General features: G+C 48.0%; 1 protein-coding gene across 2 annotated transcripts; it reads right to left on the reverse strand.

Moving 5' to 3' along the window:
- Positions 1-69: 69 nt before the first annotated feature.
- COG1 (component of oligomeric golgi complex 1) lies at positions 70-14,180 on the reverse strand. Of its 2 annotated transcripts, XM_067547288.1 has the most exons (15): positions 13,854-14,180; positions 13,201-13,445; positions 11,273-11,454; positions 10,553-10,723; positions 10,259-10,415; positions 8,858-9,068; positions 7,720-8,508; positions 7,201-7,347; positions 4,871-5,032; positions 3,819-3,946; positions 2,839-2,947; positions 1,980-2,089; positions 1,796-1,874; positions 1,341-1,379; positions 70-235 (listed from the first exon to the last, which is right to left on the reverse strand). In XM_067547288.1, exons 1-14 carry the CDS (start codon positions 14,148-14,150, stop codon positions 1,356-1,358), a joined length of 2,811 nt encoding a protein of 936 aa, XP_067403389.1. In that variant the 5' UTR covers positions 14,151-14,180; the 3' UTR covers positions 70-235; positions 1,341-1,355. The 2 variants fall into 2 exon arrangements, with proteins under 2 accessions (XP_067403389.1, XP_067403388.1); XM_067547287.1 differs by lacking the exon at positions 1,341-1,379 and having other exon boundaries at positions 13,854-14,179.
- Positions 14,181-22,044: the final 7,864 nt, after the last annotated feature.

Raw genomic sequence — 22,044 nt, forward strand, 5'->3', positions numbered from 1 at the left:
AATCCTGACCAGTTTAGCAAGTACAGGCCTGGGAGAGTGTTCTGAGTGGAAATGAATGTGTAGACAAACTCAAGTGTTTCACCTTTTTATTAGATCACTTGGTCATGCTAGAGAGCCAACCCAGTTTGAACAGAGATGGTGTGGCTGTGTCTTCCTCCTCTGCTGCAAGCTGTCTGAACAAGGAGCCAGGGCGGAATGTTTCCTCTTCTGCTCTTATGACTGAAGGAGGTGGAACCTGTTTTTTTAAATGAAAGAATCAGTGACTGCTATAGTGCCTCTTACACTGATTCCACACACAGCCAGTTGTTAGCAGCTGCAGGGAGGCACAGTAAGGTAAGAGAATGAAGAACTTAATGTAATTGAGTAGGAACTGCTGAATCCAGCCTAAACCCCTGCCTCTACATATACAAGATTATTCAGCCATGTCTACACTTGAATTCTAGTAGTGGAGAGGGGATACTAGGTTCTAGCACAGCAGAGCTTCCCCCACCCACCGAATACAGCTTTTTAAACTAGATGGTTATACTGCTAACTGCTTATGATTTGTAAGAATCACTTAATGCGATTTTTTTCCCTGGCTAGCCCAGGAAAGGGGTTATTACTCTGTTTTCTGCCTTGCTTTAGAAATGATAAAATTCCATTGTCACTTTTATGCGTAGACAATTGTTTTTTTTTGATTAAGTACTCGATCCTATCTTACATGTTTCACTACCTAGGGGGATTAGAGAGCACATCTGCCAGTAATTCAGGGAAGTTGCTTTCTGTGAAGCTGTATATACATGCAGCACTGCAGCCACCACTCATAACACGCAGGAGCAGGTATGGAAGACACATCACTATACATTTCGAAGTTACACTAGATACCCTGGGGGCAGGAGGTAGAGAATACCTTTTTTAAAAAGTTTTGAAACACGAGTTCCAAACAGCCCACGATTAAAGCAGAGAAGTTCTCCCACTGAATTACATGAACTTGAAATAGCAGACTGTGATAGGCTGGCCCCCATTTAAGTAAACGTCTCTACTATAAGAGAGCAGAAGATCTTTACTGAATGAAAGCAGTCAGGACCGTGCCCTACTGCACCATCCTGGGGTATGGGTTCAGTGATGACTTGGAGGGATGAAGGCATTTGTGAATACCACTTCCCATAGAAGCTAGGTATTCCTTGGCTCTCCCTGTCCTCAGCACAGGAGTTCAGCCTAAACAGACCTTTAAACCATGGGGTATGTGTATCAATGTATACATTTTATCTTAATATAACATTTAATACAGAGCAACTGGACAACACTAAATGCCATTGAAGGTGAAGCAAGCCACTCAGAATGCACACAAGCTTAAATACCCAAGCAAGACTTCTTCAGGAGTACAGGTCACCATCATGCTGGAATGAAGTTCGTAAAATAGTTAGACAGGATCCCTTCGCATTCCTTGCTACTTCCCTTAAATACAGATGGAGGAGCTAAATTTAAAGTCAGTGCAAAAACTCAGTCACCACTGCACATCCATGGTCTCTTTGGTGTGGGCTAGAAATCTGAGCTCAGCACGGCCAACCTAGGAATTTTGTGCTACCAGACTTGTTTGGGACTGTTTGAAAAGTACTTGTCTCTTACAAGGGACTGCTGTCTTAAATAGATGATCAACTTGTTCTCCCTTCTTAGCAACCCAGAACCAAGTCCTTGCCTTTTTTAAAGTATCCTCAGCAAGCCCAGGACACTTATTTTTACAAGGCTGCTTCCCAGCCCTTCTAACACAGTAGGGACATGTGGTAGGATTAGGACGGTTTATAACTTCACCAACCTGAGTTTGATTTTCTGTGTTTTTAACGGCGGATTTAGTCCTTCGAGAGCTTGACATGCTAAGTGGTAGAAGTCCAAATCTTAAAGAGAGAAAGTATAGTTCAGGAAAGGCAGTCAGTCACACAGAGATCACTTCAGAATGCTTGCTTTCTAAAAAGTGATACTTGCAAAGCGGAGCAGCTTACCTGATTTGACTAGACGCTAATGGCAAGATATTGTGAGGCTCCTGAGAGCTCAAATTATTGCTTCTGTTGGTATAGTGATTCTCTGCCCCAGTTAGTAAGCCAAACAGGATCTAGAAGACAGGAAATCAATGCAGTTTTTTTTCTGGTGGTTGAGGAATTCCATTATACAGCAACTGCTCTAGTAACAAGAGGGCCTTGCCTGTATACAGCTCTCAAATACATACTCAATTGTCTTTGATGCAATGCTGAATCCTCTTCCCTAACATGCTTCATTTTTGCATTTCAAGGCCAGCTGACTCTTGTCTCCCCTCACCCTCTTGAACTAGTTGCCTTTAATCAGGGCTTGTTTAGACTTATAGGGTTGCAGTGCTTAGTGAAGATGCTACCTGTGCCAACAGAGCTGCTTCCCTCGGCATAGGTATTCCACCTCCCTGCGAGGTGGGAGAAGCCTTTCTGTCAACACAGCGCTGTCTACACTGGGGGTTAGGTCAGTATAACTACATCGCTTGGGTGTGGATTTTCCACACCCTGAGTGACATAGTTATACATTACTAGTGTAGATCACACCTCAGAGAGTTGCCTGCTGCTATGGTAGAAGAATCCGGGGCTGTCTGGGAAGAGAGCCAAGTAGATACACACGAACATGCTGTAGAACTTACTCAGCTATGCCTAGCTCCAGCTGGCTTTAAATATCCCCTCCTCCCCCACTGCTGTGTGCAGGCCGCCCCGTAGCTGCTGTTGAACTGCATAACACAAGGAAGTGATAAGCCTGCCTGATAAGACTGCAGTAGAACTGAGCAGCAAACAGGTTTTGCATCATTTACTTCTGTTGCAGGGAATTGCTTTTCCATGAACTTACAGAGGTTCGTTGCACCAGGCGGTTAAGGTTGCTATTTAAGTGTGGAGTAAAAACATCCAAGTCAAATGGATCGATGTTGGCTTCTAAGAAGTCGGTCACCTTCTCAATCCTGCAACAAGACCAGAAACATCCCATTACAATTTGTATATTACATAAAAGTAGATTACAAGGTGGACTAATGCTTATGATGGGGCACGCAGAAATTGCTGTTTCAGTGGCCCCTCAGACTGAGCTGCTGCCTTATAGCTGGGCAGAAGCAGGAGGCACAGATCAGAGGAGCAGCGGTTGAGCAGTTTTCAACTTCACAAGGCTCCCCCAGTCCACTGTGACAGAGTCGATTGGCCTCCTATTGTGTCAACACTTAACTGCAGCGGGGGAGAAGTGAAAGTACTTTAATTTTTAAGGCTTTTCTATTCCTGTTTACAGAACACTCCTAGAGAGGAAGCCCATCTGTTCTGAAATGTGAGCGGGATTTGTGCTCCCTGGTCTACTGCTTCATGAAGCCTGTTGCTGAATTTGTGCGTGATTTCTAAAAATAAGATTCCACAAGACTAATTCCATCAGTTAGATACAAGCTCCTACAGCAGCACAGACAGGTGGGCCCAGCTCAGCTCCAATATTCCACCCAGCACTTAGAGTTGGTGAAACGGTGCTGGAGACTGAAGCCTTCCCTCCACGAGACAGGTACATGATGGGTAGTGGCAGAGAGATCAATGCCCCATGTGCTGCCCTGCAAAGCTTCTAGCTTGTCCTGAAGAACTTCTCTGCAGGTGGCTTCTGTCACTGTGGCTCATTCAGCCTTGCTTTTTCTGTTTAAATTTGTGTGTGTGTGTGTGTGTGTGTGTGTGTGTGTGTGTGTGTGTGTGTGTGTGTGTGTGTGTGTGTGTAAACATAGGATGTCAGAATTGAACTGAGAATTTGATTCAGACATCGCACAGCCTCTCTCAGGCTTGGCTTTGAACACTGGCAGTGCACTGTACCTGGAGTCCTGCTTGCTCCTGCTGGTTTTTACTTCCTCGCTCTTTGCTGTTAGGACTATATGCAAATAACGGAGATCATAGAGCAACTGCAAAGCCCTGTTCTGAGTCATGGGGAACGTTCCTTCTTTCTGTAAGGAAGTCCGAGAAGGGCAGGCTTCAACATTTCTGTTCACAAGAATTGCTCCCAAAGGATTTTTGAAGACAAAACAAACAAAATACTTGGGCACCACTAAGCAGCAGGCTTAAGCCAAACAATTCAGGTAACTATCCTATGCCACGTCCACTCTCCTCCACATCCTCTTTGTATGCTGCCTCATACTGTAAGCTCCTCAGGGCAGAGACTGGCTTGTTTGTGATGTGCCATGAATTCACTAGCTGTAACAGTTCCAAAGGCTTCTGAACACGTTAGCAAAGCAACATTGAAAAGAAATGACCAGACCAGTTATGTCAAATATTGGATCTCCTGGAGCAGAAGAAAAGACCAAAGTATGTTCTGACACACATTGGACCAAAAGAAGCCTCTAAGAAATTGAATATACAGGAGACCTCCCGTTTAGTCTGTTACTGTAGTAACACCAGGGCTCCCATGGAACTGCAGCCATCTCTATTAGCATCACACTAACTGGAAAGTAGGACTTTGCAAAGCTGTTTCCCTTTCAGAGACCTTTGCTGGCCATCCAGGCAGAAGAACTAGAGCAGTGTTGTCACCAGAGCATGCAAGCTGCAGCTTCCCTTTCCTGCATAGGCCCTCAAGGGCTTACAGCATTTTACAGACAGTCTCAAATCCCCTGAAAGGAAGGCTTGGAAGATAATTGCAGATTGGGAAACTGAGGCACAGAGGACTGTGGAGGTCTGCCCTAGATTTGGATCCCAGTCCAGGGTTATGTCCCACAAAGCACAGTAAAATTTGTGGGTGTGTCTCAGATGAACTTTTGGGGTTCCCTCCTCAGCAGGCAAGACTGACTAATAGTGACTGCACTTGCTGACCCCTTTTAGTGCAACCCTAAATTCAGCGTTTCTTCACCGTGTAGAACAAAATCCCAGGCACATACCTTCTCCTGTTTCTCTTCAACAAGTTTCTCATAGCCAGCCAGCACTTCTGCCATGCAAGTCTTCAGCAGCAGCTGCAAGGTACGCTTTGGCAGAGTGTGACCTCCAACCCGATTGACTTCTTGACACAAGTTGAAGAGGAGGCACTGAACATACCAGGATGGCTGTTTGGGGGGAAAATGCACACACAAGACCACAACGAAAGTTGATAGTTTTCTGCTCTTTCTGTATGAGATGTTGACATTAGCTAGGGGTGTGAGAGGTTTCCATCTGGACTCTGGAATTCTCCTGGTATGATCTACCCCCTTCCCTATCACCAACCTTCGTCTCCACCTTCTCTTCCCCTAGAGCCCTGCCACCGTGATCCCACCCTGTCCCACCTCCTTACTTTTAGTGACCTGTACATGCCCTTTCCCTCTCATGAAGCATGTTCTGGTCTCCCTTATCCTTAAAACCATCTGTCAGTCCCCCCTCCCCCCCACTTTGAAATCATCAAGTATGCAGTCTACAACCAATGCATTGCTTTCCCCTCCTCTATCTCTGCCTTGTGTTCCTTCCAGGTGAGCTTCTGACTTTTTTCCACTCTACTGAAACTGGTCTCATTTTGGTCTTCAATTACCTCTTCCTGGCCAAACCTCAGAGCTTCTCCTCTACCCTCATTCTACTTGACCGGCTGCTCAATTTCTCCTTCCCGACCTCTTATCCTCAGTGAGATACTGTCCTCTCCTGGTTTTCTCCTCTTTCAGTGTTTCTTGGTGGGGCCAGCTCTCCCCTGGCTGGGGGGTTACCCAGGGCTCTCTCTGATCCTTTGCTTTTCTCCTTTTATTATACCTTGTCCCTGGTGATCTGCTCACAAGGTTTCAGCCACTGTCTGTATTGTTGATCACTCACATCTCGTTCTACCACTGGCCTGTCTCCTTCCCACATCTCAACTCTGTCCTCAGAAGGGTGAGGAGGTTAAATACATTTAAGACTATAAGGTGCTCAGATAGGACAGTGGTGGAAGCCAGGTAAGTACTTAAGACAAATATCTTAAATTGAACTTGATTGAACGTGTCTTTCCTCTTTTTCTATCACTGTTCACAACACCATCCTCCCAGCCACTCAGGCTTACAATTGGGGGGTGGGTGTTTTTTACTCTACCCTTACCCCCCACACATGCCAACCATTCAAATTTCTTGCTGCTACTTCCAACATCTGCGAAATCGGTCCTTTGCTCTCCCCAACTACAGCCAGGGCCCTTGTTCAGGCCCTCACTATAGCCTGCCTTGCTTACTGCAGTATTTTCCCTCTTCACCTCCCTTGTATGCGTACTGCCTCCCCGCAGTCTACAGAAGATGCTGCCCCTAAACTCCTCTCTGTCTGATCATGTGACTCCTCCATTATTTCAGTCCTTCCATGGGCTTCCCAGCTAACGTTGCATCAGGTTTAAGCTTCTTGTCACCACCTTCAAAGGTCTACGTAGCTTTGTGTCTGCCTACTTCTCTGCCCTTGTCAGGCATCATGTTGCTCTGTCCCAATTGCTCTATCAATGCTGTCCCATCTCAGCCACCTGTTTGTCAGATTCATACAATTGCCTCCTTGGCTTCCTTCCTACAGCCCCTACACACTCATCCTTGTCCACAGGTGTGTCTTAAACCCACTTCTGCTACATGGCCATTAGGGAATCATATTGGTCTGTACATTATAAACTGCCTGTTTTAATTCCCCTTTCCCAGACCTCATCTCTACAGCCGGAGCATCTCAGGCCTGGGACTGTTCTCCTGAAGTGTTACCCAGCACACAGTGGAAGGTACCACAAATAATAATAAAGCCCAAGAGATGGGTGATGTAGTGACAGTGTTACAAAACACTAGCTCTTCTGAGTACAGCACGTAGTCAGCAATGTGGCCTTTGGGCCCACTTTTAGTAAGAGAGGGAATGTTGGCCTGGATGCTGGGGCTTATCCCTCACTGCATATTCACATTCATATTCTCACACAGCCCAGACCTGAAGAGCAGCTGTGTGTAAGCACAAAAGCTTCTCTCTCTTACACCAAGAAAAGCTGGTTCAATAAAGGATATTACCTCTCTCTAATATCCTGGGACTAAGAGGGCCAGACCACCACTGCATGCACATGCTGACAAGACCTCCAAGCTGCAGCCTAGGACTTGGATGCATAACCCTGCCCGCAGAGCAACTGCATAAGCTAGGTTTGACTGAATTCACTCCTCCAGTGAAATGCAGCTTGGGTGACTATTTAACAAGGCAGCAGTCTTAGACAGTAATGCTACTACTAGCTTTGGTCCTGAAAATTATTTCCCTTCATTCACCCAGAGGAAATTTCTCACACCTGTACAGGGAGTCGGATCTTTGACGTTACACTGCTTCCAGTCTCTGTCTCCTCCTGAATTTCAATTTCATCCCAATTGGTGGCTGTAGCTAAGATAGAGCCAGCGGCATCTAGCAACAAAGTGTGGGTGAAACTGTGAACCAGGACCTAGAGGGGAAAAATACAAATATTCAGTAACAGGCCAATAGAGGGGCTAGGGGTCGGGCAGTCTATTGATGGCGCCCTTATGGTTTTCACTTAGTGAATCTGCTGAGGAGACTGAGGTGGGCAAAGTATTTTCCATTTGTCTTTAACAGAGTCACACCAAGGGGATCTGGCAACACCGAGTGTGACTAATTCAGAGCTGTAGCTCAGCCATATTAAGTGGCAATGGATCAGGTCCCCTAACCCTCGTAGTGGCAGCATTCTAATGAATGGAAAGTCTCTGAAGAACAAGTAAGTGCAGTGGTGGCTGTGGGCAGCTGAGAAAGAGAGAAACCTAAACAACAAAGGGGTCTGCCCAAAAAACTGGCTACTTACTTTGATAACATAGGAGCTCCAAATCTGATATGCCAACAGGCTCTGTTGCAGGAGCTGTTCTTTCACTTCCTGCCACTTGGCCTGCATGGGATTCACCTCCTGGGCTTTCCCTTTCCCCAGCTTTTTAGAAGGCCGGGTCTCCCTCATCGCATTCTCTGTGTTGCCTGATTTACCCAGAATGCACTGCTTCAGGTGAGGACACAGTTCACCTAATGACTGGCAAAGTCTTGCCATGAAGAGGACGGCATTAAGTTTGACATTGTTCAGAGCATCTCTGCGTCCTTCCAGCTTAGCCTCAGCACGCTGCAGCTCTTCTCTAATGCAGCCCAAGACATACTGGATGCAGGTAATGCAGTGATCACGGAGCAGCTCTTCTACAGTGCCAGCATCAGCATATCTATCAAAAGCAGAGTTCCTGGACTGCACACCCAAGATCTCCTTGCGGGTGGAAGAGTCAGAGGGTAGGTAGGACAGAAGGTCATCCAGTTTGGCCTTCAGTTTGGTATCCAAGGTAGAACAGAAGCTCTGCACGCAGGGAGTGAGAGCCTGGGCCTTCATGGACAGGCCACTCTTTGCAAATTGGCTGCGGTTTGCCACGTTGACCCAGGCTGCATCCAAAGGCAGATCGCTGGGGCTCTCTGACCACAGAAACAAAGCCATGTTGTGTTCAAATTGGATGTGCTTGCTGGGGGTGGAAGTGCTAGACTTGACTTCAAGCTCCTGTAGCGCTAAGATGAGAAGCTGTTTCGAACTGCTGGAGATGGAATCAAATCCTTCCTTTGTCAGCGTCTGGAAAAAAGAACTTTCCTTTTTCAGGTCCCAGTGGCTGCCACGTCACCCATTTCAAAAGCCCCTTTACAGCTGCTGAAAGGTGATATGGACAGTCCTGGAGACTAAAGACTGCTCTCCAGAGACAGTACAGCAAGTGGAGCAGCTGGGCAAGCTCCCCCATGCATCACCAGCCTCCCCTCACCCAGCCAATGTGTGTCCCGCCTGCCATAAAGGGACTGCCTCCATGTCCTACTTGCTCTCATGACTGGTTCTCTGCTGAGATGGCCAGGCTGTGAAGCACACAGCACTTAAACAGTAATTTCAAGCTGCCAAAGTCAGCCTGGCCACGCCTCTGCCAGCATCTCACCTGTAATCTGTCCAAGAAAAGCTGCCGCAGCAAGTCCTCCCAGAAGGAGATGGGCTTGTCCAAGAGTTGACGACACACCGTGTCCCAGTTCTGGCTCATGGACTCGCTGGTGAGCAGCTCCCACACAGCGTCACGGATGCCGGCTAGGCCTTTCAGGCTCTTCACATAGACCAGCAGATTGGTGATCCCAGATTTGATATCTTCATTACAGCTGAAAGCAATATTCACATCAATCCCCTTCCCTCATATCACAGCTCCAGGAAACGCAGCAGCCAACTTTTACTTCACTGGGACAGACTGGACGACAAAGGGATTCTTATGGCTTAGTGAGAGGACACAGCAAGGAGACCCCCAGCAGGGCTGAAAATGATCCAATCCTGTTAACCCACGTGCTGAGTAATCCGCAGGTACCAATTAGCACACAACATGCTTTCTCCCCTACAGTGGTCCAGCCCCCATAGCTCAATGCCCGATATCCCAGGCAGGGAGTACTGTGCCAACATTGGGCTAAGAGCCTAGGAAGAACATCACATTACTCTGTAACAACCCAGCACACATGGGCCCTTGACAGAGGTGTTCTTTGGAGGATAAAATGGGGCAGCCAGGCAGGGAGAAGCTTGGGACTAGGCTTTCCTCTCAACCAAAAAAGGCCCCACACTTCAGTTTAAGGCTGTAGCTAATAGCTACTATTTGATTACACTTGCATGCCTTCCATAGGTAGAGGAAAAAGTCACATAGGGCTGATTGAGCCACTAAGTAGGGGGAAGGGAGGCCTACCTGTCACTCTCTTGGCAAGGCATGCTGGGAAAGGGGAGGAGCCTGGGATCTTTATAAAGTAGGCTCCACCATCTCACACACACTGCTCAGGAGGATAGCAGTAAGAAAAGAGGTGCTGTACCAAGAACAACCTTGGGAAGGAAAAACTGATGATTACAGGTAAGGATTAAGAGGCATTTTTCTATTTGAATAAGAGTTTGGGGGACTTTATTGACTGTAATACTGCAGGAACTCTAAACACAGATCACTCAGCATTTCAGGGAAGTGGTCTGTGTATAACCTGTTGCCTTATGGTGTATTGAACAACCAGGCTTTCAAAAAAGCTATCAGTCTGCACCATCCATCTCCGCATTTCTGTGGTGGACATGAATGTCCTGATATGGTACTATGGGGGTAAGACAGCCAGTTCAGTATGCCATGTGAACAGAGGTGGCTTCATTTTACAACCCACAGCCAAGTAGTGCTATTGAGCTGCTCAGGTGCAGCAGAAGCACTCTATGCTGCCAGACCGATCTAATGCTGTCTGATAGAGCCTTGCTCCCTTTTCACTAAAGGAGGAAAACAGTGATGGAATGAGCACTGGCCTAATCCATCCCTTAGAGGAAGCTCCCTCTACACACTCACGTGTTAATCCACTTCTGAAGAGTGTCTCTCAGGTAGTCCTGGCTGATTGGATGTGCCAGGGTTCTGAGGGTTGGCTGGAACTCTACTATGGACAGCGGTAGATATTTGAACCAGCTGCTCAGCTCCATCTCCTCTTTCAAAACTTTGATGCCTTTACCTAGAAGAATTGTGCCACGTGAGTGGGGTGGGTTCAGTGTGGGCTTGACTAAGCCTTAGTTGTATGAGGAACACGTGCAGGTGGCCATCATATAATTAAGCTAATCCCAAACTTCACTGCCTGAGCAAGCTGCTCACCTGCTGGATCCTGGCCGGTTGTGGTCTCCAGCATTGAAAAGAGCAAGCTGCAGGGCAGAGCTGGATCTGAGGGTACCCCTTCAGGCAGCGTGTAAAAAAGGGCATGAGCTTGGTACAGGGTGGTGGTTAGCAACTCCATCAATGAACACACCTGAGCTTTTATACCAGCACCTAAAAAGAAACAACATCTCTTATTAGGGGCAGCAGCCCTAACCCTTCTCAGTCATGCAGTCCCATAATAAGAACAATGCTGGTCAGAAAGGACAAACACTTTTCCAAAGCAGATGTGTAGTTACAGTGAAACCTTTCCAGTGGAGTTATCTGGTATCTGGCACTTAACTCTCTAGATCTATCTGCTCCCACAGTTAACAGAGATGAGCCTAATATAAGCAATTGACCATAGGGCAACTAATACATAGGGCTAAAGCCGACTTCTTGGGATGGGTCAGTTAGCTACAGAAGGAGCTCTGAGCCAATTACCCCTGTCTTGTGATAAAGGAGCCTCCTGCTCCAAGCTATCATGTTTGGCCACCACTGCTCTAAAAGACCAAGTGAAATAATTAGCTGTCTGTTAGCCCTGCCTCAATGCAATGAAGTTCCCATGGAGGCTACAAAATAAGACAAAACCCTTTTCACTCAGTTTCTGCTCTTTCCTTGAGACACAAACGCCAAGGTTTTTTCCTTTAACATTAGTTCAGGGGAGAAGCCAGTTGTACTGACCATGATGTGGTTGGTTCAGAAGCTGCTGAACAGCTGACTTCCTGGCCAGCAGGAAGTCCGTCAGGGCTTGGCGCGGAGAGCTGTCCTCTAAAAGCATGATGGAGCATAAGGCCTCTGCCACTGCTTGGTCAGAAACGGCCTGGCATTTTAGCAGCGACTTGCTTTCATGTAGTATGGTGGATCTAATAAGGAAACAAGTCAGACGGTCACCAGGTGTTGAACGCTTTTGCAAAAGGTATGGCAATCACCAGCACCAGGGTTTGTGCAAGGAACATGATTTGGATTTTTTAGGCTTCAAACAAAGATTTTGTGAACTATTCGAGAGCAGAAAGGGCGTTTCTGAGTTTTACTATCATCAATAGCAATCAACTACATTAAAAAACTTGCCTTCTTCCCACCTGAGGTTTACAAACACTAAGCCTCAGTCTGCCTGGGAAGTGGGTGATTGATCTTTACTTCACAGATTGAACACAGCCACGTGACAAGACAGACAAGAAGCAGGGCTCCTGCCTCGCAGGCCTCTGCCTAACCCTAGGATTTCTCTTTTTCCCCCTGCCTCTTACGCTAGGAGCAGGCTGAAGCCAGAGACTGTCCAAGTGCAATGCGCAAGCTCACCAACTGAGATGATTTTATAATGGGTCTCTCGTGCTGGTGAAGGACATTGTCTTCACATCACTAGAACCTCCAATTCGTCACAGAACCAGCACAACAGAGGCAGAGACAGAACAAGACTCCCATACATATCACCCTACCAATAAGACTCCCCTCTGACCCAAAGGGGTGATGAAATTCAACTTCCACGTGGCCCATTTAATTCTGTAACAACCTGTTGAAATCACCAGTAAAAGGGATAGTTAAGTTGGCAGTTTCTGATGGGGAAACATCCCCTGGCAGCCAGGCAGAGAGATGCAAGCTTCTGCTTTGGTGCAATCATACCAATAGGGTGTCCTTGCATTTAGTTTGACTGGTGAATATTTCAGTAACAGACTCTTGGGAAAGAGACAAGTCAACAGACTATTTCCTGGGGGTAGATTAAAAACAAGAGACAGTAGTAGGGTGTTTTGGTTTTGTTTTTTAAAGCAGGAGACTAACCAGACCATATGGGAAAAAGCTTAAAATAAAATTAAAGCTTCCTCATCATTTCCATATCCATGGGGACAATCAACAGGAGTCACCTATAAGGCACCCAGGGCAGTTGATTGTATGACTCAGTCCAGAAGCTGAACTCATCTACCCTTCCTAGCCCACTAAGCTGTAAAGTATAAGGTGGAACAGTGCAGTCTTAAAAGGGTGGTTTAAATTCCATGATCCCGCCAGGTTGGTAAGTTAACACTATACATTCGTACTCCAGCCCACAGCATTTTACTTTCAAAGCAGCAATCTCTCTCCACCAGGAAACTGGCAAAAGTGTCAAAGCTAATCCAGCCATCCAACTGGAATGGACTATCCTGAATACAAAGGGTTCATGATAACATCTTGAGCTGCTCAGGGGATGGAAACACTTCTCTGCTAGGGGGAAAGAAACAGCTCACTTTAAGCAATCCCTTCTGGCCCATTTAAGAGTGATGTCTAACAAGTGTAGAGGGAACTATGTTCAGTCCTTGACTTAATAGGGAGTAAATAGGGGAGGAAAAAAGATTCCCCCTGGCCCCCGCCTTACACTTTCTATGAGGAAGGAGAGGTCCAGAACAGAGCACTGGGAGTCCGAACTCCGTTCTGCCAGTAGCCTGTGCAATGTTGGGTAAGCTGCCTCCCCTCTGCGTGTGGGACAATATCATCTACTTCCTCTAAGAGAAAGACAGGACAGGAGGCTTAATTTGATGTTTGTAAGGGGCCTTCAAGTTGTTAGATAAAATATTAACAGCAGTGCAATGCTCTGCCAGAGAAATTGCCTCTGGCAGAGCAGCAAACAGCCCCAGGTTTCTTACCTGAACTGGCTGGCTGCTGCCACTTGTCGTAGGAGAATGGGGAAGCGTGCGAGGATAGGACTGTAATGGGAGCTGGAGGAATCCAGCTGCAGAAGGCTGTGGAGATGGCAGCAGAGCAGGTACAGATGTGTGGCATGTAAGTACTGAGAAGTCTCCATGGCACTCCAGATCTTCTCTGGACTCTCAAGCAGCAGCTTGATCTGCGCGGCAGTGCTGTAGAACTTCTCCTGCGAGTGCGGCACAGTCTGGGCATGAAAGGAGAGGCTGTCTTTCACTGTGTGTACAATCACACTTTCAAGGGAACACCTGGTCACATGTGGAAACTCTGCCAACTGCGGAAGCTACCTGAGCTTTGTCCCTATACCTGTGTGATGTGACATCTGACAGGTTAAAGCAGCACAGTCCTCAGTCCTGCCCCCCAGGCTGTGGATAAACTGGCAATGCTTCCCCAACTGCCTCCCGCACCGTCCCCCGCTCACCTGGGCGCACCGTCCCCCCGCTTCAGGCCCCGCCCCCCGCTCACCTGGGCGCACCGTCCCCCCGCTTCAGGCCCCGCCCCCCGCTCACCTGGGCGCACCGCCCCCCGCTTCAGGCCCCGCCCCCCGCTCACCTGGGCGCACCGCCCCCCGCTTCAGGCCCCGCCCCCTGCTCACCTGGCGCCCCCCCCGGCCGCCCCGCGGCGCCGCCGGCGCCCCGCGCTCCTGCAGGCCCCGCACCGCCCCCAGCAGGTGCTCGGCGCTGAGGCGCATCTCGGCGATGGTGTCGGCCGCCTCGATGAGGTCCCGGTAGCGCTCCCCCACCATCTGCCGCAGCTCCTCCCGCTTCTGCTCGATGCCCGCCCGCAGCCGCCGCTCCACCTCGCGCAGCTCGGCCGCCGTGTGCGCCTCGAACAGCGCCGCCGCCTCCGTGCCCCGCGGCACCCCGCCGGGCCCTGCAGCCGCCGCCGCCATCTTGGGCGCGACCCTGGCCGGCCGCCGTCCGTCCCCGTGACGTGTCCGCGGCCGCCATCTTGGGGAAGGGCAGCAGCACTTCCGGTCATTGCTTCCCTGCCTCAGGGGCCGCCATCTTTGTGAGGGGCGCCGGCGTCCTCCCTGGGACCCCGGTTCCCCCGCCCCACGGGTCCCGTCTGCCATCATATTCCTCTCCCCTGCCCCAGGGGCTCCCCTCCCATGGCTCCTTCCGTGAGGACCGACCCTCCCCTCCCCCAGGGCCCCCCTGCTGTGGCTCCTCCTCCCCCCCAATGCTGGGCCCCCCCCTCCATTCCCTAGGCCCCCTCACTTGCCTTTCCCCTTCCTTAGCGCCCCCTCCCCCCCGGACCCCCAGGGGTACCCATACCACCGGTTGAGACACTATGATCTAGACACTAATTTTCACAAAGCAATAATACCCCCCCTCCTCCCCCCGACTAAAAAACACCCTCCCAGCCTTCTCCAAGCTTAGCCTTCCCCCACTTCTTACACTTGTTTCACATCTGGGTTGTCTCCCTTGATTTCCGATTAACCTCTTAGAGGCTGGAGTCTACCGCTTCGTTTCATACAGCGCCTAGCACGGGTCAATTACCATGCTGCTTCTTTACGGGTTTTTTTGCCAAGCTATTTGGCGCTTGCACAAGAGGCATAGACTGGTCTGCTTTGGTTTCTAGTCGGTTTATGTATTGCCCCACTGCAGGGGAAGAGCTAAATCTAAAAACTGGTTACAGTGAGTTTTAAAATGTTCGTTAAGGAACATAGGGTACTGCTTTATAATATATACTTGAATGCATCTTTAAAATATTTCTGCCAACATCGAGGTAGAAATGTGCACAGATCTACTTTAGTCAAACCCAAGTTATTAGGCTCAATAGGGAAGTAACAGGGTGAAAAGTAATGGCCTGTGATGTCCTGGAAGTCAGACTAAACGGTCCCTTCTGGCCTTCAATTCTGTGAAGGTGTTTGTGTGTCTAACTTCAGGATCAGGCCCTAAATATGGGCTCAGATGATGGTTGCATAAGAAAAATAACACCTGCACAATTTGTCCCTACTTGTGAAATTGTGGTAGTTCCTTATTCCATTCCGCCTTCTGAAACAACTCTGTGGTAGCTTGTGCAGAATATTTGTTTGCAGCGTGGCTGGGTTCCCAGAGTAAGTGAGGTAATTTGATTTTTTTTTTTTTTTTTTTTATTGGACAAACTTTTGAGCTTTACAGAGCTCTTCTTCAGGTCTGGAGAAGATAACCAGAGTGTCACAGCTAATTACAAAGTGGGCCAGTGTTTGTTAAGCATAAGGGGCTCATGCATGTTGCAGGAGACCACTTAAAATGAAGTGGGTAATTAGCACCTCTGCATTCATAGAAAAAAGGGGGTTGTTAGGTAGCAGGGAGTGTTACAAATACAACCAGCATCTCTCTTATGCCTGTGGTTTTTAGCGTCCAGCGGAGTTATGAATTTAAGTTTCCAGGCTCCTCTTTTGAAGGTGTTGTGGAATATAGTTGGTTTTACTTTTTAATTGGGAATGTATGTTCACATACGTGTTCCAAGCATCAGCTAAAGGAACAGGTGATGTTAACGGTACTGCTCTGATCCTGCAGAAAGTGGAGGTGTGAAATCTGCTCTCTTCCACCAGTTAACTTCCCATCCAGGATAGTTCATCTCATTGTCCTGAAGGTGCCACTCTTGCTCCACTTACAGGCATCTTAAACCCCTGCTGGTAGTGCAGCGGGCTCCACTCAGTTTAGGGCAAAGGTGGAAGTTGGGAACCAATCCTTCATGCACGAAATGCACAGAATCTCCCTTAAAGCTAAGCCAACTGTGATGGGCTGGGGAAAATGGGAAAGGCATCTCAGAGTACAGTATTGTAACTTGGAGCTGCACCAGAAACAAGTACCTGGAGGTTAGGGGACACTGGAACTCCACTCACTATGTATTTCCCCTCCTATCTTTGGTTAGTTGCTGCTTGAAAGCCATTTGACCTAGGTACAAAACCGTTCTAGCAGCCTGTGGATGCTCAGCAAGCCAAATTAACCTCCCTTTTTCCCCCAGTGAAAGGTTTCAAGATGAATTTACAACTTGAGTGGGACAAGTTGAATAGAGATGTTGTCTAGTATCCTGCAATCCTCCCCCTCTCCACCCAGACTCTGCACCCTGCCCCGTGGCAAAAGGCTGGGACTGCATGTGCTTGGAGATATGTTAGTAATGGCCCATAATCAAACCATTCCAAAAATGAGTTGAGCTCAGATACTATGCCTTATATTCCTTCCTTCTCACTTTGTGCACTATTTGCTTAGGAGCAGGAACATCTGTCCTCTTGCACATAGAGTGAAACTGAAAACCTAGGTGTGCCCATCACATATGCAGGCTAGTAAATCCACACCACTATTAAAACAATAACACACTGCATGTATGTTACATTACATGCGGCTACCTCGAGTCACTGGAGACTCAAACCCAGTATTTCCAGTACCAGGAAGAACCCATGTGTCTTTTAGTAATAAATAACAGGCTGTTATAACTGCTGGGGCCAGACACTAGAGGGAGACATGGTTATATATCAAATCAGTATATAACATAGTCACTTCCAATATTGTAGTGAATTAAAAGAAAAAGTATGCTAAAATGCAGGGTTTCTTTCTTTGTAACAGAAAAGGTTGTGTTGTATTATCTCAAATAACCATTGGGCTCAAGGAAAGCAAGCGTTACAACTTTGGATTTAACCTGCCCTCTGTAAACATGTACTTTACCCTACTGTGCATATTAGGCAAAGTTCAACATGTTAAAGAAGATTTTCAACAGAACAATTGTTAAGGCAACAGCTTTGCAACAATACACTGCTCTCAGGTTTGAGCAAATATTGCCTTGTGTGAGCATACCGTATCTGTGCATGTTTTAGTTTATTTTTTCCAAGCAAGAATTTGCTACCTCTGAATTGCGTTTTTCAAGAACTGCAACACAAAAATATTTGAATAGGATGAGGACATCTGAAATGCCACAAAGACGCAATGAAATCAGCATGCTCTAATAATGTCTGTTTGCAAGAGCTTCCCAGGACAGTTATTGAATTGAACCTTGTTACAAAGATTTAACATTTCCTGATTGAAGCAGAAAAGTGTCTGACTTGTCAGATTTCATATATATGAGTCTGCTTGGAAGAAACCTCTAAAGCTCATGCACATATATTCTAGTTAAATGAATGCATCTCTTCAGCAGGTAATACTGTCCGCCCTGGGAATATTACGGTGTAACAATGTGTAGGCAAATTGCTTTCCCACAAGTCTTTGCTCACAGATTTTTGAATACCTGGTGACGATCTGAAAGAAGCAGATTTTGTGGGGCAAAGGGGTGGGAATAGGAAGGAAACATGGTGTAGAAGCACTCAGTTTCCTAATACTCTGTTTTTCCACCATGGGAATAGAGCAGACTTCACTTTAACTCAGTGGGCCATGTTTGTGTTGTGTGGTGCGACAATAGGGCCTCTGGAGAGATGTGCCTCCTATGATATTAAGGTTAGTATTGGTAGAGATAGGATCCAAAGAGCCCCCAGATTTCTGTGTGGTGTCAAGACAGATCAACATTTCATAGCTGGCTTTTAATGGAATAAAGCAGCCTCCTCCTGAACTTTGGGAACGCTCCGAACCAGATTCTGCTGCTTAGGCCGATTTGGCAGTAGGTTTACTTTAGTGGCTTCATTCTCTCCAAGGCTTCTTATAAGCACTGATGCAGTGTGTGACTTTACTATCAATGCTCTCTGATTGCAGAACTAGCTGTTCTTTAATAAGTCACACGAAGGCCAATTTCTTTACAACTCCAGTAAACCTCTCTATTCATCTCCCTGGTAATTTGTCTCCCTTTGCCCACCCTTTACACCTCCCGCAACGTAGTTTGTATATGAAAAGAAGTCTTAGCACCACTTGCTTGCAGGTGACATCTGTGGCTCAATAGTCATAAACGTGCTCTCTTTATACCATACCATGTTTCAGAGATGAACATGCCATTTACCATGTAGTATGCCAGCTGTATCCCTTCCCCTGCAAGAAGCACTTGAAGGCTGATAAATGTAGATGGAAGGAACTGGCTCATTGGGCATCTTTTTCCTTGAAGGCCAGCAACTTTGTTCTCAAGGCTCAAAACTTCTTAGGAAAAGATTTCAGACCAGTCTGTGCTTTTGGGTCCAGGTTTCTAGAACTAGCAACTCATTTTTTTTTTATTGCTTCCTGAGGAGTCTTGGGAAATGTTATGGTGCTCCCAGTGCTTCATCGGTCCAATTGCAATAATCTCTCTAAAGACCAGAGATGGTCGACAAATGTTCAATAGAAAAAAATCTCAGAGTTTTTGTAACTTTTGTTGTTGTTGCTGTTTTGGAAAAAATCTCGGATGCACTAAGCTGCTCCAAAACAGCCAACAAATGTGTTTGTCTGGCGATATATGATCTGATTAAAACTGCAGAGATCTGTACTTTTTCTTATTCCATGCAACACTTCTTTGAGGAGCTACCATAGGGACTGGCAGACTGGCTCAGACCCGAGGTCTGTCTAGCCCAGTAGCCTGTCATTGACAGTTGCCTGCGCCAGACACTTTTGGGCAAGGTGCAAGAAGTCTCACAGAGGCACCTGTGGGATAATCTGCCTGCTTCCCCCCCATGAAGGTTTCATCCTAATATTAGGGTTTGGTAGAAGCCCTGTAGCATGGTTTTATCTCCCCCCCCCCCCCCCACCAATTAATTATTATTAGGGCCGCAGGTTTGTCACAGTGCAGAAAAAGTCATGGATACCATGATTTCTCCATTTGTCTGACTTCCTGCAGGAAGGCTTTAAGTAAACCACCAGCCCAGTGTGGAGGGGAGGTTGGGGGGGCAGGGGTGTTGGAGAGTGAGTCCATCCCACAGTGGTGGCTCCTGTGTCCCATGGGGCTGGGCCTGGCTCCTTTCTCTGGTTATTGAGACCCAGTGCATGGGGTCACGGCACTTCTCACTTGAATTTAGCACATCTGCCCCCCCTCTTCCCCCATGTGAGACTCTGTCTATGTCTAGGAGTGTGGGATAGGCTTGCTCTCCAACCCCTCCTTCCCCCTCCGGGGTCCCTTCTCTTCACCCAGTCAGGATTAGGGTGGCAGTGCTGGGCAGAGGTGCCGCTATGGGTGTTCAATGCATTTTTTATCAAAAATCCTGGAGCAGTCACTAAACCCGTGACTTACTAAATTGACCATGACGGCTCTGTGATTTTTGGTCACAGCGTTGTTTTAAGTCAGTCTCCGGCCCTAATTACTATAACTGGATATTCTCATTCTCCAGGTTTGTGTTCTGTTGAGGGCCGATTGCATCCTTCCAGGGTTCTGTAGCTATTAAACGGATGGATGTGTGGGGAGTGGTTGTTTAATGAATTCAGCAACAGTAAAACGGACTAGGGTCTAGTTTTGGGTAGACTGGCAATACAGCTGTTACTTCAGCCTAGTATTTTCCAAAGAGCTTAAGGAAGTTAGGTGCCCAAATCACTTTTGAAATTCAGTGGGCGTGAGGCAGGCAACTCTCTTTGTCTCTTCAGTTCATTTCCAGGCACCAAGTTCACCTCTAGTTCAAAGCGTTCTCAGACCTCTTCACACTCTGAGTCTCATTCAATGGAATCTCCACTGCTGAGCTGAGCTGGGGCAGAGGCTGTACTCAATGGTGAATGTTTAACAAGGGGAATTTCCCTTCTCTCTTCATCCCTGTCATTAAGAGCTAGACGCTGCCACTCTCACTCTCCTGGCTTAGCAGCTTGCTCTGTGGGTCATCCCAGGGGTTTCCATAGGGCTAGCTGGGCAGGGAGGGGAAGGGAAGCAGGCTCCGGCTCCAAGCAGCTGGCGTCCCAGCCTTTGCGGGAACTGCAGTGCGAAAAGACTGTCCGGGATTAGGATTTTTGTTGCAGTGCAGAGGGGAGAACAGTGGAGGGAGGGAAGCAGGGGGTGACATGAGCTCAACCTCCACCCCCAAATACACCGTCTTAGGTTTGTCTTGAATTCGCTGCATCGGTCTAGCCCCTGTTCTGGTGCGTTGACAAATGGGGGATGCATGCAGCGCGCCAGGGGGAGGGAGGGGGCTGTTACAGAGGTGTTACTTTCATCCCCTGCAATTGCTTTCCCTGCCCTTTCAGTTGATCATGGAGGGCCAGACTCATCCTTTGCAAGGAGGTTACAAAATGTAATGGATGCCTACCTATCCTTGCACCCCAGCACGGGCTACATGGACTTCGGGCCTTGTAAGCGTCAGTGAAGCTACTTGCCCGCTTACTCCCTCAATGGGGCAGGTGGGCAGAGCTTCTACCCTGGCCCCCTGCTGGCCCCAGTAACCCAGCCCAAGTGGGGGTTGTGGTAGGTTTGATGGTGGCGTAGGCCAGCGGTGTATTACTGTCCCTGGGAACGACTGGGGAGAAATCGACTCAGAGGGTGTTTGAGTCACAGCCCCTCCTGGTTGTACACCAAGGTTAATGCACTGTATGTCCCAAGCTGGGCTCAGGACTAGGCTACCACCACAACCTCCCCAGTAGGTAACATTTGATCCCTTCTTATAACCGAGCAAATAACATTGATTCATAACATTGTTCATGGAAAACCAGAAACTGCATTCAAACTTTCCTTTCTTTTTTTCGGTTCACTTCCCCGCCCCGCCACCCCCAGCCGGCTTTCAGCATCCACATGTACAGACAGGTTACGAGACGCACTCTCCCTTTGCAGCGGAGTTGGTTTCACATTCAGACCCCTGTACAAAGTACACTGCCAAAGAGAAACAAAGAGCCAGTAAAATCACTTTACTTTTGGTGTTACAGTCCTAGAAGTCACAGCTGGTATCACAACCACGCACACACACATTGCATATAGAACATAAACAGATAGCCGCTGGGGGCCGAGGGATACAAGGTTCATTGAGTGAAAGAAGGTTCCGCTGCCCTAACTCGGAGTTGTTATTCCGCTGCCCACGTAGAAATGTCTAGAACTGGCAAACAAAGGAGGGCTTTCTGCCTCCCTTACTGGCCTTCTTACCCCAGTGCGTAGTCCCCATGAAGTCCAAAGGGACCGCTCCTCCAGCTAGGATTGCAGGGCTGGGTCCGAAGGCAACGCAGATTAACTGGAACCACGCAAGGAGGGTCTGACTCTTGCACGCAAACACGGCACGTTCAGCGACGGACTCGTACGCTAAGCACAACAGCAAAATAGCGGGGTACAAAATGCCCAAGTGTCTCGCTACAATAATAATAATAATGATAAAAAAAAAGCCGTTGCTATGTATTGTATATACACCCCTTCTCTCCTCTCCAACCAGCCCCACAGCCAGAAGGGGGCAGAATCACTGCAGCAGTCAGGGCTTTCCAAGACATTGTCTGAGCTTTTCTCCTTTGGAACAGGGGGCTATGTCTTCACGCCAGTGTAAACCCAGTGGACTTGATCCTGATCTCACTGACACTGGAGTGAATGGGCAGTCAATGGGAATTGGGCCCAGGGAATCAAAGAACCATAGGCAAGAAGATCGGTCATTGTCATTGACTGCAGTGGGCTTTGGCTCAGGCCCTGAGCATGGTGACCAACAGGTGCAACCCCTCTGACTTTGTCGTGACTCCTGATTTGCAGTGGATTAAAGGAGGGGGAGCCAGGCTCTTTGTTTGACTGAGGGACTTCTCTCTTTGCTAGAGATCCGGCTTATGTTTCAGTGGGGCAGAGAGGTCAGACGCCTCCGATAAAACGTGCACTAAGGGCATGGGGTGGCAGCGGAAGTGCCGAAGCAAGTGCACTGGCTTTTTGGACTGATGCACCCAGGATGTCGAATTTCCTTGGCCTGCAATGGCCCTGATTTTTCGGCCCAGAGGGCTCTGGCCCAGAGGTAGAGCTGAATTCTCTGTTTTTCC

Source organism: Emydura macquarii, unplaced genomic scaffold (assembly GCF_026122565.2).
Source record: "Emydura macquarii macquarii isolate MOO-44397 ecotype Brisbane River unplaced genomic scaffold, CSIRO-AGI_Emac_v2 contig_1230, whole genome shotgun sequence".
NCBI lineage: Eukaryota > Metazoa > Chordata > Testudines > Chelidae > Emydura > Emydura macquarii.